Source organism: Mauremys reevesii, linkage group 2 (genome assembly GCF_016161935.1).
Source record: "Mauremys reevesii isolate NIE-2019 linkage group 2, ASM1616193v1, whole genome shotgun sequence".
NCBI lineage: Eukaryota > Metazoa > Chordata > Testudines > Geoemydidae > Mauremys > Mauremys reevesii.
The window spans coordinates 271,004,939-271,017,294 of NC_052624.1; the positions used below are offsets into that span (position 1 = coordinate 271,004,939).

A 12,356-nucleotide genomic window follows, 5' to 3' on the forward strand; every position below is an offset into this window, starting at 1 on the left:
CAATCAGGGTTCAGCAGGCCCATATAAGAAGAGCCACAGGGCAGAGCAGGTGCAGTTACACCCTGAAGCGAATGGAGAGAGAACTGGGTGCCTAGTAAGGAGACAGAAGCTAGTTCCCTGGACAGAGCAGTACTGCTAGCAGAGATGGGGGAGCTAGAGAAGAGCTCCTGGCTGGCTGCTGGGATTTGCATGCTGAGGCCCTGAGGCAAGGACAAAGAGGGTGCTGGGGGCACTGGGGAAGTGGCCAGACAATTGGCTGCAGTCATCACTGGAGAAGTGGTGGGACAGTTGGACTGCAATATTTGCCCCTCGAAGTGGGGAACACAGATTTTGACACGACCGGAGGCTGTGTCATGAAGAGAACACTGCCTTCCTTGGAGTGAGATGTGTCTGGGAGCAGAAGTCCCGGCAGCTGAGGCCCCACTGGGAGTGGGTGTACCGACTTGCGGAGCTAATTCCTAAGACGACTAGTAGGAGGCACCAGCGTGGTGAGTGGAGCCCCATCATGGTGACCGTCAAATGAAAAGATTTCTTGATTTATGAGGGCTCTGTTCCACCAAGATATATACCTGGGAACCTTTGACTCCCAAACTAGTCGGGGGGATCACTGACCTCAGAGAGAATCTACCCTTAACATCACTACTAAGCAGAGCGGTCTGCAGGACAATAATGCTGTTTGGGTTTGTGAAATGGAATAGTCTTGAAACAACTATTTTTATATCAAAACCCTGAGCTTTTTGATTTGGGTCTCTCTCAATAGAGGTGAACTTCCCGGCTTCCATGCTAACATCTCAGTTCTTGGGCCTCTCACTTACCCTCCATTTCCCTGTCTATAGAGTAGGGATGACACTTGCCAGCTTTGCAGGGTTCTGGGAGGAGTAACTCTACCAAGAACGTTAAGTAGGTTATATTGGTATAGTACCTGGCAGATTAAAAAAAGAAGGCTGCATAAATGAGCTAAGCGTAACAACCTTTAGGCGCTCTAATGTTTCTGGTGCTTCCCCGAGGCTCCTGCAAGCACACACAGAGGCTGCTAAGCACTTTTGGAAACGTGGCCACTGAGCTGGGCTGAGAAGCTGCCCCTGTTAGTTCAAGGCCAGCCCAAGGCCAGAGTATCCAAAAGTCATCGCCATCTCATAATCCGTTCGATGGCCTATTTGAAACGAGTTGGGGGATCTCACTAAACAAGTGTCCATAACAATAAAATTATAGCCCAAATCAGTAGCCCTTTGGGCAGCCGTAGAGGTCAATGGATGGAAATGGAGATGAACACCCCTCTCATCCTGACCTTACTCTACACTCTGCCATGCCAGGGAGGGGTCCCATAAGGTGAGCAGAGTGGGGAAGCTTGTCTCCCCTCTCACCCATGAATTACCTTTACTATGAGCAAAGAGAGGACTTCAACCGTCAGGGCTGTCAGTCTGGCCCCATTCACACACAAACTTGCTCTGTAGATCTGGCCATCTAGTCAAATCACCTGAATTAATCCCCACCCTCCTACCACGAGGATTCACTAAGTCACAGTAAATGGAAATGATGCATGAAGCAGAGAACAGGACAGACATTGATGCCATCTGCAGCGTAAGAAACCGAGACACCAGTGGCAGCACTATTCTCCCTGGATCTCATTTGGTGCCCTTTCTCCTGATGGAAAGATTCCCATTGACTTGAATGGTCAGTAGATCAGGCCCTTTATTATTACCTGTAACCTGACCTGGACAGAAGGAGACATCCAGGCCGTTCAAGGAAGAGTTAACGTGTGAATGGACAAAACACTCAATAGCCGCTTTGTCACAATTGCAGAGAAGCCGTTCACAAGGATCCCCAGACTCTGGAGTAAAAACAAAAATCCAGACAAGGTACCATTGAAATATCTGTTTCCACCATCTGCCTCTGCCTCTCCGGCTTTCCATCGACAGCTCCATTTCATTGTGCAGAACATAACCCTGTACTGTGTTTCTGCAAGTACCAAGGATAAATAAACTCCGGCTTTACAAAGCAATACGATTGAATTATCCTAGGGAAATTCATGGTGACGTTTCAAGTAAATGTTGTTGTTTTTCCATTCTACCACTGGCTAGAGTTCATACTCGGTGCAGCTCTCACTGTACTTACTGTAGGGGATATTACAGAACATGCTTTGCATTACAGTACAGGTTGCCAAACAATTTCAATCGCAACCTTCTGTTTTCCCACACTGAGAACTCTGTGACAAATTCACCTTTGAGAAGAATATTTATTTCCAGGCTGACAGCCTAAGCAAGGGCAATATTTTTTTTCAGTTTGAACAAAAATACCTTTGCCATTTTCCAGTAAAGGGGGACTTTCCCCATTGTGACGTGCTTTTTTGGAGACAGAGCTAAAGCAAAAATGGCTTAGGTGCGAGACTAGAAAGGATTATGGGATCAGATTATTAGTTAAACCAGGCTTTCCCCAGAGTGGCGCTATCAATGCGTTAGCTACGCTACATTTACAATGGTGTAACAGCGATCAAAACTGGCCCCTGGTCTTTACAGAGGACTAGTGCTTGATGGGAAATTGTTTTAAATAGAAACCATATAGAGGAGTGAAAAATCACTTCAGCACATCATGGCAACATCTGCTCAGATTTTACCAGAGCTGAGTGGAGCTCCCTCCCCTTACAAAGTCATTTCAATACCCCTTTTCTCCACTGTTGCCAACTTTCAGGTGGTAAATAAGCACCCCGACCTTCACAATAAGCCAAAAATCAAGCTAATCCCATTTTGAAACAAGGCCATAACAAGCCAATCCCTAATAACGCCAACACTCTGTGTGACTGGATCCCCCTGGCATGCAGCCTGGGACTATGGTGGGCCCACTGTGCACCCCTGACTCTCTCTCCCCCCCTTGCCCCTGCTTGTCAGGAGCCAATCAAAAAAAATCAACAAGCTGCAAGAAGCCAAACAAGCGATAAGCCAATTAAGCCAAAAACAGGCCCAATTTCTGCGTTTTTTCCCATGGGTTTGGCATGTCTGCTTTTCTCTATGCTGATTGACAGGCCCAGAGGGTGTGGCTTATTTGCATGTTTTGTAAAATTGTTCCATGGCTGCTAATACCAGAGCAGCTCCAATATTATCAGTGCTGGGAGTCCTGGTTCACACTGGGCTCATCAGCACTTTTAACGTCTTGCTGATCAGACCTCCTCTCAGCTGATGTATTATATTTATGGTGGAAACGAAAGCTGCCTGTTGGTTGTTTGGCATTAGATGGGACTGTGGCTTGGCTGGTCGAAGGGAATTATTTGTGGTTAAGCAAAGGGCATGATGAGCAGAGTGTAACTAGGATGCTGAATGACTTAATTCCTTATTTCCTTGCTAGGTACAGTTTGTGTGGGGAGCTGCACAGCACTCCCATAAAGTGAAATAAAACTCCTCGGGTGAGGGAGTGGAGCTGACACCCAGGACCGCATGCAGAACCCTGTCCCTTCTGACCCTTCGGTGTCTTTGTCTAAATTACCACTTTCAAGTGACCTCTGAGGCTTCCTGTTCAGTCCTGCCTGATCTTTAGCTGGAAACCAGCTCTAGAAGGTGCCTGACTCTTGCTGCTGTTTTGGATAATAATTTAATACGGCTTTCACGATGGATATCTTCCACCTGATGCTATTGGCCAGACTACCAAGTATTTTTCAAACACGTATGAAGACAACCAATGCAGTACACTGACGCTGTTGTGCAATGCTAATATTGATCACCGTGCCTTATCTTGGACGTGGTAAGCTCCTCATCACTCAAAGTGACGCTTCAGCTCAACCACAAGTTATTGGGCTCGATGCAGGAGTCATTGGGAGGACTTTTATGGCCTATGCTAGGCAGAAGGTTGGGCTAGATGATCACAATGGTCCCTTCTGGCCATGAAATCAATTTGCTGGACCCCCATTGCCATAGTATCTGAGCACCTCACAGTCTTAGTTGAGGTTCAGTAAAGACAAACAGGGCTTTAAAAACAGGTCAGTCCACATTCTTGGGCAGTCAGCTACATGTGTGAGTCTCACAGATGCACCAAACGATGCTAAATGGCCTCCAAAGAGAGCGATCCTGCCGTCGGGGATCCCCAGCACCAGGTTTCCTGTAGCAGTTCCTGGATTTTTGTTTGTACATCCAATTGAATATTGATACCTCTGACTAGCATCGGTACATGACAACAACAGCCATTCCATCCGGAATCCAGAGAGCCGTAACACAGGGCTTGAAGGGACCTTGAGAGGCCCTCTGGGCCATACCTCCACACCGAGGCAGGATTAAATATACCTAGACCTACAAGACAATCATGGGTGATTTCTGCCTAGTCTCTACATGGCTCTCAGTAAATTAATGGGAATTATTATTTATATCATTGCAGCCCCGAGGAGCCTCGGTCATGGCCCAGGACCCCGTTGCGCTAGGCGCTGTACAAATGCAAAAGCAACTCCTCTTTTCCCCGATCAGTACAAAGCCCTGGTAACAGGCAGCAGTCCCCTTTGAACCTTACCACAGGTAATGTTTTTCGTAAGACAGCTGATGTCCATAGAAATCTTGGCAGGGTCCCATGAGCACTCCAGCTCCACGGCTTCCTCATAGCATTTGCGGTGCTGGAAACAGCAGCTTAGAAACAAAACAAAGGAACAAAAAAGACAACGAGAAGAATGCCAGGGACGCCCATCTTCATTTTCACTTCACTGCCTGCCTCCCCTTTGGGGTGGTGATGTGCTGGGCAGCAGGCAAGTGTACAGGATGCTCTGGGAGAAAAGGGGGGGCATCCCTTTTTTTTCTCACTAGTTTGTCCGTGAGGCGCATTCATTCCTCTGGCCCCTAGAGGACGGGCGTGTGGTCCTTTTCCCCTCATGGCTGACTAGGCCTAATAGACTGAGCACAGCGAGGATCTGTCTGCCTCTCCCCACTTCGCTGCACCCCCTTACACTGTGTCGGTGCAAAGGAGCCCTCAGGCACAGAGAGTCTCCCTGCCACGCACAGAGCTGGCTCTGCTAGTTCCTCTTTCTAGAGTCCCTGGCCCAGAGGGGCCAACAGGAGACATTTCTATGCCCCAGCTATTTCTTGGCTGCTGCAAAAGCCATGGCAGACAGAGTTCAAGTTAGGACAGGCCCAGGGTTGGGGACAGCCCCAGCCCCTGGCAGCCCCTCAGGTCACTCAGGGAGGTGCAAGCTTCTTTCCCACTGTCCTGGGGCAAGACACGGGACTTGGAGTTGCTGTGTTTGAACACGGCTGACTTCCTTCGTGGGGCACGGGGATTCATTTAACCTCTCTGCAGGTTGGGTCCTCTGCCTCCTCATAACAGATAATCAGACGTATCTTTCTGCCACAGGTATTTGGAGCGATTATTAAGGCTGTGACATGAGCACCATGTCCTCCTCCACGTGTATGGAATAGGCTGGTGTTTGTGTTGGGCCACAGAGGGTTGTACCCTGTGAGCAGTTTGTTTCATTCTACCCCACTCCAAGTGTGCTCCATTGCCCCTGCGCTGCCTGGGAAGGCAAAGACAATCTCCATCTTCTGACGTTGTCATGGATCTCAGCAGCGAGGCAAGCAGGAGGGCTCCTAATATGGGCTCTGCCTAGGTGGTGGTTGTCTTGGTACAAAGGATTTGTCTGAGGCTATGAGAATCCCAGGGGTTGCTTCTGAACAGGGATCTCCTACGAGGCCTTGGATTGTGTCCACACTGGGTGGACTCAAACTGTTTGATCCCATGTACGTTCTCTACAGAACAGGAGCAAGTGACAGCCACCCTTTGCATTATAGTGTAACTGTCTTTAAAATGCGAGCGAGCACGAAAAGGGGCAGAGGAGAAAAGGAAGCATCTGTTCTAACACATGGTGAGTGTTTGACCTGTCTATTGTTTCCACTCACTGGTATCCATCTGCTTTCTCTGCTGGGACCTTTCCATGGTGTGACTGCACTTGAGCATCACAGTTGTACCGGGGGGATATTAAACGAAGATGGGAATGACAACATTCCATAGAAAAGCCTTGACATAGTCTTCAGCTGGACAATCAACATTATATCCGGTTTCCAAGATCCGGCTACAGCCTGTGATCACCAAGACGAACTGACTGTTACAGTAACAGGTCGAGGAAATCCTCCCTGGAGCGTCTTGGCAATGTTTGGGAAGTATACAGACAATGCTGAGTGCTGCAAATTCAAACCATGTATAAAACCTAGAGCCCCGCCGTGCAGCCCAACAGCATCAAAGGCGCAGAATGAAAGAGCAGTAGGGTAAAAGTAGAGCGCTGGGTGGTCTTTAGAGGTGGAATCCTTCGTGGGATATATGGAAACATCCTATATGTTTGGTCCTTTATTTCACTCTCGCTAGTGGGATTATTTGAACCTGCAACAGTTAAGGGGTTTGCCACTTAGCATCAGAGAAGGGAAAGCTAGTGGAGGGTGATTTGGTTTTGTGGTTAAGACACAGGACTAAGATCCTGATCCAGCAAAGCACTTACTTGAATATTAAGTGTTGTGCTGGGCTGAGACCATTGAGAAATGGTTCCTATTCCTTGCTCCGCCACAGGTGACCTGCAGGACCTTTGGCATGTCACAGGCCTAGATTCACAACAGTACTTAAGTGCTGAGATGCTCAGCATCACAGGAACACACTGTGAGCTGGCACCTAGGCTTCCTGTACCATGAATGGAGATGGATAGGGACCTTCGACTGTGATTCATAAAAGCCACTAGAGGCAGGGAGCTGGCCAATGAGCGGAGTTGTGCTAAGCCCCACCCCTCTTAGAGATCCCAGGCCACTTAGGCACCTAAATCAGGGATTTAGGCACTTAAGTACCTTAGAGACTGAGGCCTAGATTCACAGAGACTGAATTGGCTCAGTCAGACGGTGGAGATGATGCTACTTCCCTCCCTCACAGGGGTTCTGAAAAGCTAAATTCATTAATATTTGCAAAGTGCTTTGGGATCCTTCAGTGGAAGCTGTCTGTGGACAGCAAAATATTATTTAACTACTTCACTTTAAAGACCCCAGCTGGAATCTCAGGATCCTTGGGTCACACTAGTTTAATACCAGTGTGACTCTATTAAGTTCAATGCAATCAAGCTAATATAGAATTGGAGTAATAGAGTGGAGATCAGGCCCATTAACTCTAAAGCCAGCTTTGCCACTGATTGCCTCTTTGACCGTGGGCAAGTTTCTTGAGCTCTCTGCTTCACCTTTCCAGTCTCGGACTAGAAGATCAGGATTAAGGAATTTAGATGGAGAATGGACTTCAGCAACTCACCAACTTCTACATAACACAGATCTTGGCACTGGCAGAACTGTTTCTTTTAGCAGGATGTTTTCAGTGTCTTTTTAAAGAGGTTCTCTAAATCTGAACAGTGTCTTGTATATGTATACGGAAAAGCAAACATCTGTATCTCCTATATCGTACAGTGGGGTTTGTACTGATGGGAGAGATGCTGCTAACCCATTTCAAATCCATCTGCTTGAAAAGGTTGTGTCTGCGAATCTTTCTCAGGCCAAAGACTCTGATCGATCGTCCCGCAGCTTCTCAGGCTTCTGTATTTATGCAGCTTTTCATTAAAATGATAAGTGAGGGGCTGTTTAAGCTGTAGAGCTTTTTCAGCTATCAGTTCATTGAACTGGATCGAGCTCTGATTTCAGAGTGTCAGCACCTTTATTCATAGAGCAATTCGCCAAGCCATTCACAAGGACTTTGTGTGGCTTTTCGCAGCTGGGAAGATAAAAATTCCATTTTCCTCCCCTTCAGATGATATGGGATTGCAGCGGATTCATCTCCACGCAAAACTCTACATTAACCCTCTTTAAGCCATGACAACATTGCTCACTTCGCACATGAAATCCCTTCTTTCCCCACCTACTCCTGGGCAGGACTTGGCCCGTGTTGCATTTCTTTCCCGGTGTTCCCCACTCCAGTGACCATGAAGAAACAGGACTCTCAGCACTGAAGCCTCCTGACCTATATTGTACCTTACTGGCCTAGTAAGGAAGAGCACGGACTGAATTACCTTCAAAGATCCATCCACCCGGGGCAGAGGCTAAAGCCCAGGGCTCAAGGTCAGGAGTTTATGGTTCTGTTCCCTACACTGCCAAAAATGTCCTGTGTGATCTGAGGTAAGTCACTTAATCACACCATGCCTCAGTTTACCCAGGTGTATAATGAAGAGAATAGCTTTGTGCTTCCATGCTACCATGGTCTGTAACCTATGAATGTGTTCAGATGGTCAGGTACTATGACAATGAGCATGTACATAGAGAGAATCCATTGCCTCTCGGGAGTTGTTTCCTTTTGCAACCAGTTTAACCCAGCTTCACAGCCAGGGTTCCAGTGAAATGTGGGTGCAGCAGTGTGGACTACACCTGCTTTTAATTTCAGGGGCAGAGAGTCCACATTTTGCCAGCTGAGAGTATTCAGGGAAATAAAGGCTTGGATGATAAATCCCAATATCTGGGGGCAGCAAGGGAGAAGCACAACACGTGGGGTTACTAGCCATGCTTGAAGATCCAGGGGATGGGGTTATCCAGTTCTAAAATTATCCCTAGACCACTGAAAACAGCCTTTCGGGAAGCTACTGCTCTGTGTGGTTCCAGGGCTGTGCTGCAAGTAGCTGTTGTTATTGCCGGTGACTGGGAAATGGATGGCACCAACAAAGGGCAATGATAGTTTAGGAAGCCAGGATAACCGATGTTATAGCCTATGTTTCGTTGGTCATTGGCGACACTGTTGGTTGAGGATGGGCAGTTACAGGTAAGCACAGATTGAGTCCTTGGATATTAGCACATAAGCCAAATCATCCATTTGTAAAGCTAAGGGTCCCCTGGTTATGACCATAAGCAGTTTAGCCAAGTGTTAACTGTCAGACTGTCGCTGCAAGATTTCAACATTGTTCTCCCCACCATGCTTTGTTCTTCCCCGCTCGTACCCATCCTCCCCAGGAGAACTATCTCCCAGGAACAAAACACACCTGTCCGCTTCATCCACAGGGAGCCCTTCCATCTCGAACCGGCAAGAGCAGCCGTAGTCTTCGAAATCCCTGGGGCAAAGTCCAGTTATGCACCTCATTTTGTTCACGAAATGGAGCAGTGCAGGGAAGTTGGTGAATATGGACTGTAGCCAAGTGAAGTGAGAACCCAGGCAGTCTGAGAGAGAATAGACATAGGAGGAGGATATTCAGAGCTGGGAAAGACCTGGATGATACTGAAGCTGCTGGGGTCCCCCTCCGTGGATTCAAATGCAGGATCAGGGTCTAAGGCAGAGGCCCCCAAACTTTTCAGGGTCGCATCCCTGCTCCCCCAGTCTGTGGCCCACTCCCCAGGGCTGGGAGTGGGACTGTGGCTCCCCAGGGTGGGGGGATACGGCCAGGGGGTAAGTGGGCCAAGGCTGAGGCTGTAGCTGGGAGCAGGGCTGGAAATGGAGCTGCAGGCAGGGGCCGAGGCTGGAGGTGGGGCTAATGACAGGGGCGGAGCCGCGGCTGGGGGCAGGGGCAAAGCAGAGCTGGGAGGGGAGCAGGGCTGGTTGGCATTCCCTCCCCACCATCCATGGGGGCTGGCTTGGGCCCTGCCACGTGCCCCTGAACGTTCCTCTGCCCCCCCCGAACATTCCTCCACATGCCCCACAGGGTGGGGACCTCTGGTCTCAGGACTGACATAGTGCAGCAGCCCTTCTGGGGGCCTTAGGAACTGCAGACAATTTAATCCTTAGATATTAACTTTAAAGGAATCTGTAATTTCCGGAGTTTTTTCTGCTCTTTTTTTATAAACAAATTCCATGCTATTTTACTGCCAAAAATACCAAACCACGAGTCTGCACTTACCAAAAAACAATGCGACACTGTCCACGTTTTGAAAGACCCCATTGAAGAATGTGATATTGTCTAAACCAAAAGCATAATAAAAATGGTGAAAAATGTTTGCCTTTGTATAAACGTATGTCGCTCCCATTGATTTCAGTATGTTGATTTCAACGGGAGGCATAATGCAGCTGCAGGCATGATATAACTCTTGCAGTATAGCCAACCCTGAGCATTCAAAAAGTATGAGACAAGCCCCCTTAAATCATGAGATTTTAATAAATAATACCTTTGGAAATCTATTTTTTTTGCCTCCTGGTTTTTGAGCCTTTCGGGGTCTTATTGTCATGCTTTTCTCTGCAGCTAAGGAGGCTAGAAACATAATTTTTAACAGACAAATTGAAAGATGGAGATGCTCATAGAATCACCTGACTCCAGGAGCTGGGTTTTTAAGAAAATTCCACAAGGCATATGACACAATGGTCAGTGATGGCATCGCCGGGTTTGGAGGTATGCAGGCATTCTTTTGTAAAGATATTTGAAGACCTGTTTTTCAGGCCTTTTAACTTGTTTTGGTACAGCCATTTGAAAATTATGTTGATGGCCCTGGATACTGAAGTCTGTGCATCCCTCGAAGAAGTATAGCATATGCAACAGCAACGCAAGCTTCCCTCCCAGCACTCTCTCATTCTCACCCCCAAAGAGCTTACTTGGGCTCCTGGGTCTCTGTGTGCTTGTAACTCAGGGAGAGGGCACGTCTGTCCCTGGGAGGAAGGGGCCAAGGGCAGACTCAACGTCTGCTAGGCAACCCAGAGGGAGAGTGGAGAGACACTGTTTCGAGGCACAGGAGCCCTGTCAGCTCTGGGGAGGATAGCAGGTGTACCTGGATGGCCACCAGCCCACCTGCTCAGAGCAGGGGCAGTGTCTGGGGGAAAGGAGCGGGGCAGAGTCAAATGGTTGACAAGTCAAAGCCTAGGAAGAAGAACTAGCCTGACCAATAGGAAGTGAGATGCCTGTTACTGGGAGCCCTGTGAGAAGGGAAAAGCCATTTGGGAGGAGTCTGGAGCCAGCCACAGAAAGGAAAGGACTTGGTGTGTGAGGTGTTTGTGAGTCCCAAGCTTGCAACGCAGGGTCCCGCTGAGAACTGGCATCTGGGTGCCTGGAGGCAATATCCCTAAGCCCAATCCTTTCCCTGCTCCAGGTGACTCCCAGTTTTAAGAGTTTTGTTGGGAAAACTCCCTACTCAGCCAGGCTGAGTTAGCCCTCCAACTCCCTCGATAAATCAGTTACCATGTGCCAAGTACTGCTCCTGCTGCTAGCCCCGGCCTGCCAGCCTGCTGTGACTGTATCCGAGCGCTAGGGCAGGAGATCAGAGTTAGGATTTTAGTAGAGTTGTTATAATTTGCACCCTGAGCCATGCACCTTCCCGCCCACCGGGAGCGAAGGGAAACCCGGGGAACAGAATCAGCCCGATTCCTGCATGAAGAGGATGCCTGCCAACTGTGATTGTCAGCCCCTCTGCAGTGCAGTGACCGAGGAGTTCAGCTCCAGCTCGGAACCTGAGGATCATTCATGGAGTTGTGAGTGCACCATCCTTTAGTTAGGGAAATTGTTTGGCAGACTCCCCTATTCTCTGAACTGTGTCCTCATGCCCAGGGGTGGGGTTTGGGGATTTTATTACCTGCTGCCTGTTGAACCTGTGGAGGGACCCATGTGTGAGTCGTTTGGGCTGAACCAAGTCTGCCAAGTTACTAATTGCTCCACAGAAGCAATTGCTGTCACAGGTTGTGAAGGCCCCCTACAAAGTACATGTAACAACGGGACAGTATATTTTACTCTTGCTCTGTCAGGTCACATGACTGGGGAAATTCATGGGTACCTGAAAGCAGTGGTTTACCCTATTATGTTATATTTACTTTCTGTTTAATACAGTTACTCTCCTGAATATACTGTGCACTTGTGTTATTTCATGGGAGCCTCCAACTATCTGGCAAGTAAATGGGCGTTGTCCTGTGCTTAGAATTTTCCTTCAAAGCTGCCCTGCTGACCCTGCCAGGAGGAACGAGGAGGGGCGGGAGGCACCACTAAATACATTCCTATGGGAAGAAGATAAAGATGTTACAGCCTGCTGAGCTGGAGGTGGAATCCAGATGAACCCAGGTCTGTCCATCAAAACCCGTAAGGAGTTTAATGTTAAAGGAGGTACACTAATGTTACCCAGCTCTGAAGGAACACCTCTAGTAGAACTGATATGTTTCGTTCTCTGTACTCATCTGATCCTTTCTTCTGTAACTGCCAAAAATGTCAGCTATGGTTGTGATTTTTTTTTTATGTGAATGTGTGTGTGCTGGGGACTGGAGTGAGATTGTCTTTCAACTACACAGACCCCAAACAGCCATCAGAAATTGACCATTTTATAATCTCTGGGGTTTAAGAATAAGAATAAATCCCATCCTACTTAAGATGTAAAAAGAAGTTTGTTTGGCTCAATGGTTAAGATATGGTTAAGACCATGAAACTTGGAGGTTCACTTACCCTCAGTTTTCAGACTCACTTTTCTTTTGAGAAACAGGTAAGATTTTATAGT

At 48.0% G+C, this 12,356-nt stretch overlaps 1 protein-coding gene across 1 annotated transcript in view; it reads right to left on the bottom strand.

The window, feature by feature from the left end:
• The window catches only part of OC90 (otoconin 90), a 31,727-nt gene that overhangs the window by 15,245 nt on the left and 4,126 nt on the right, over positions 1–12,356 (bottom strand). The window contains exons 5-8 of the mRNA XM_039523027.1: positions 9,794–9,853; positions 8,945–9,119; positions 4,489–4,601; positions 1,703–1,831 (exon numbers count right to left, since the gene is read on the bottom strand). Of these exons, the coding sequence (XP_039378961.1) occupies positions 1,703–1,831; positions 4,489–4,601; positions 8,945–9,119; positions 9,794–9,853 (477 nt within the window). The remainder of the gene's footprint in view (positions 1–1,702; positions 1,832–4,488; positions 4,602–8,944; positions 9,120–9,793; positions 9,854–12,356) is intronic.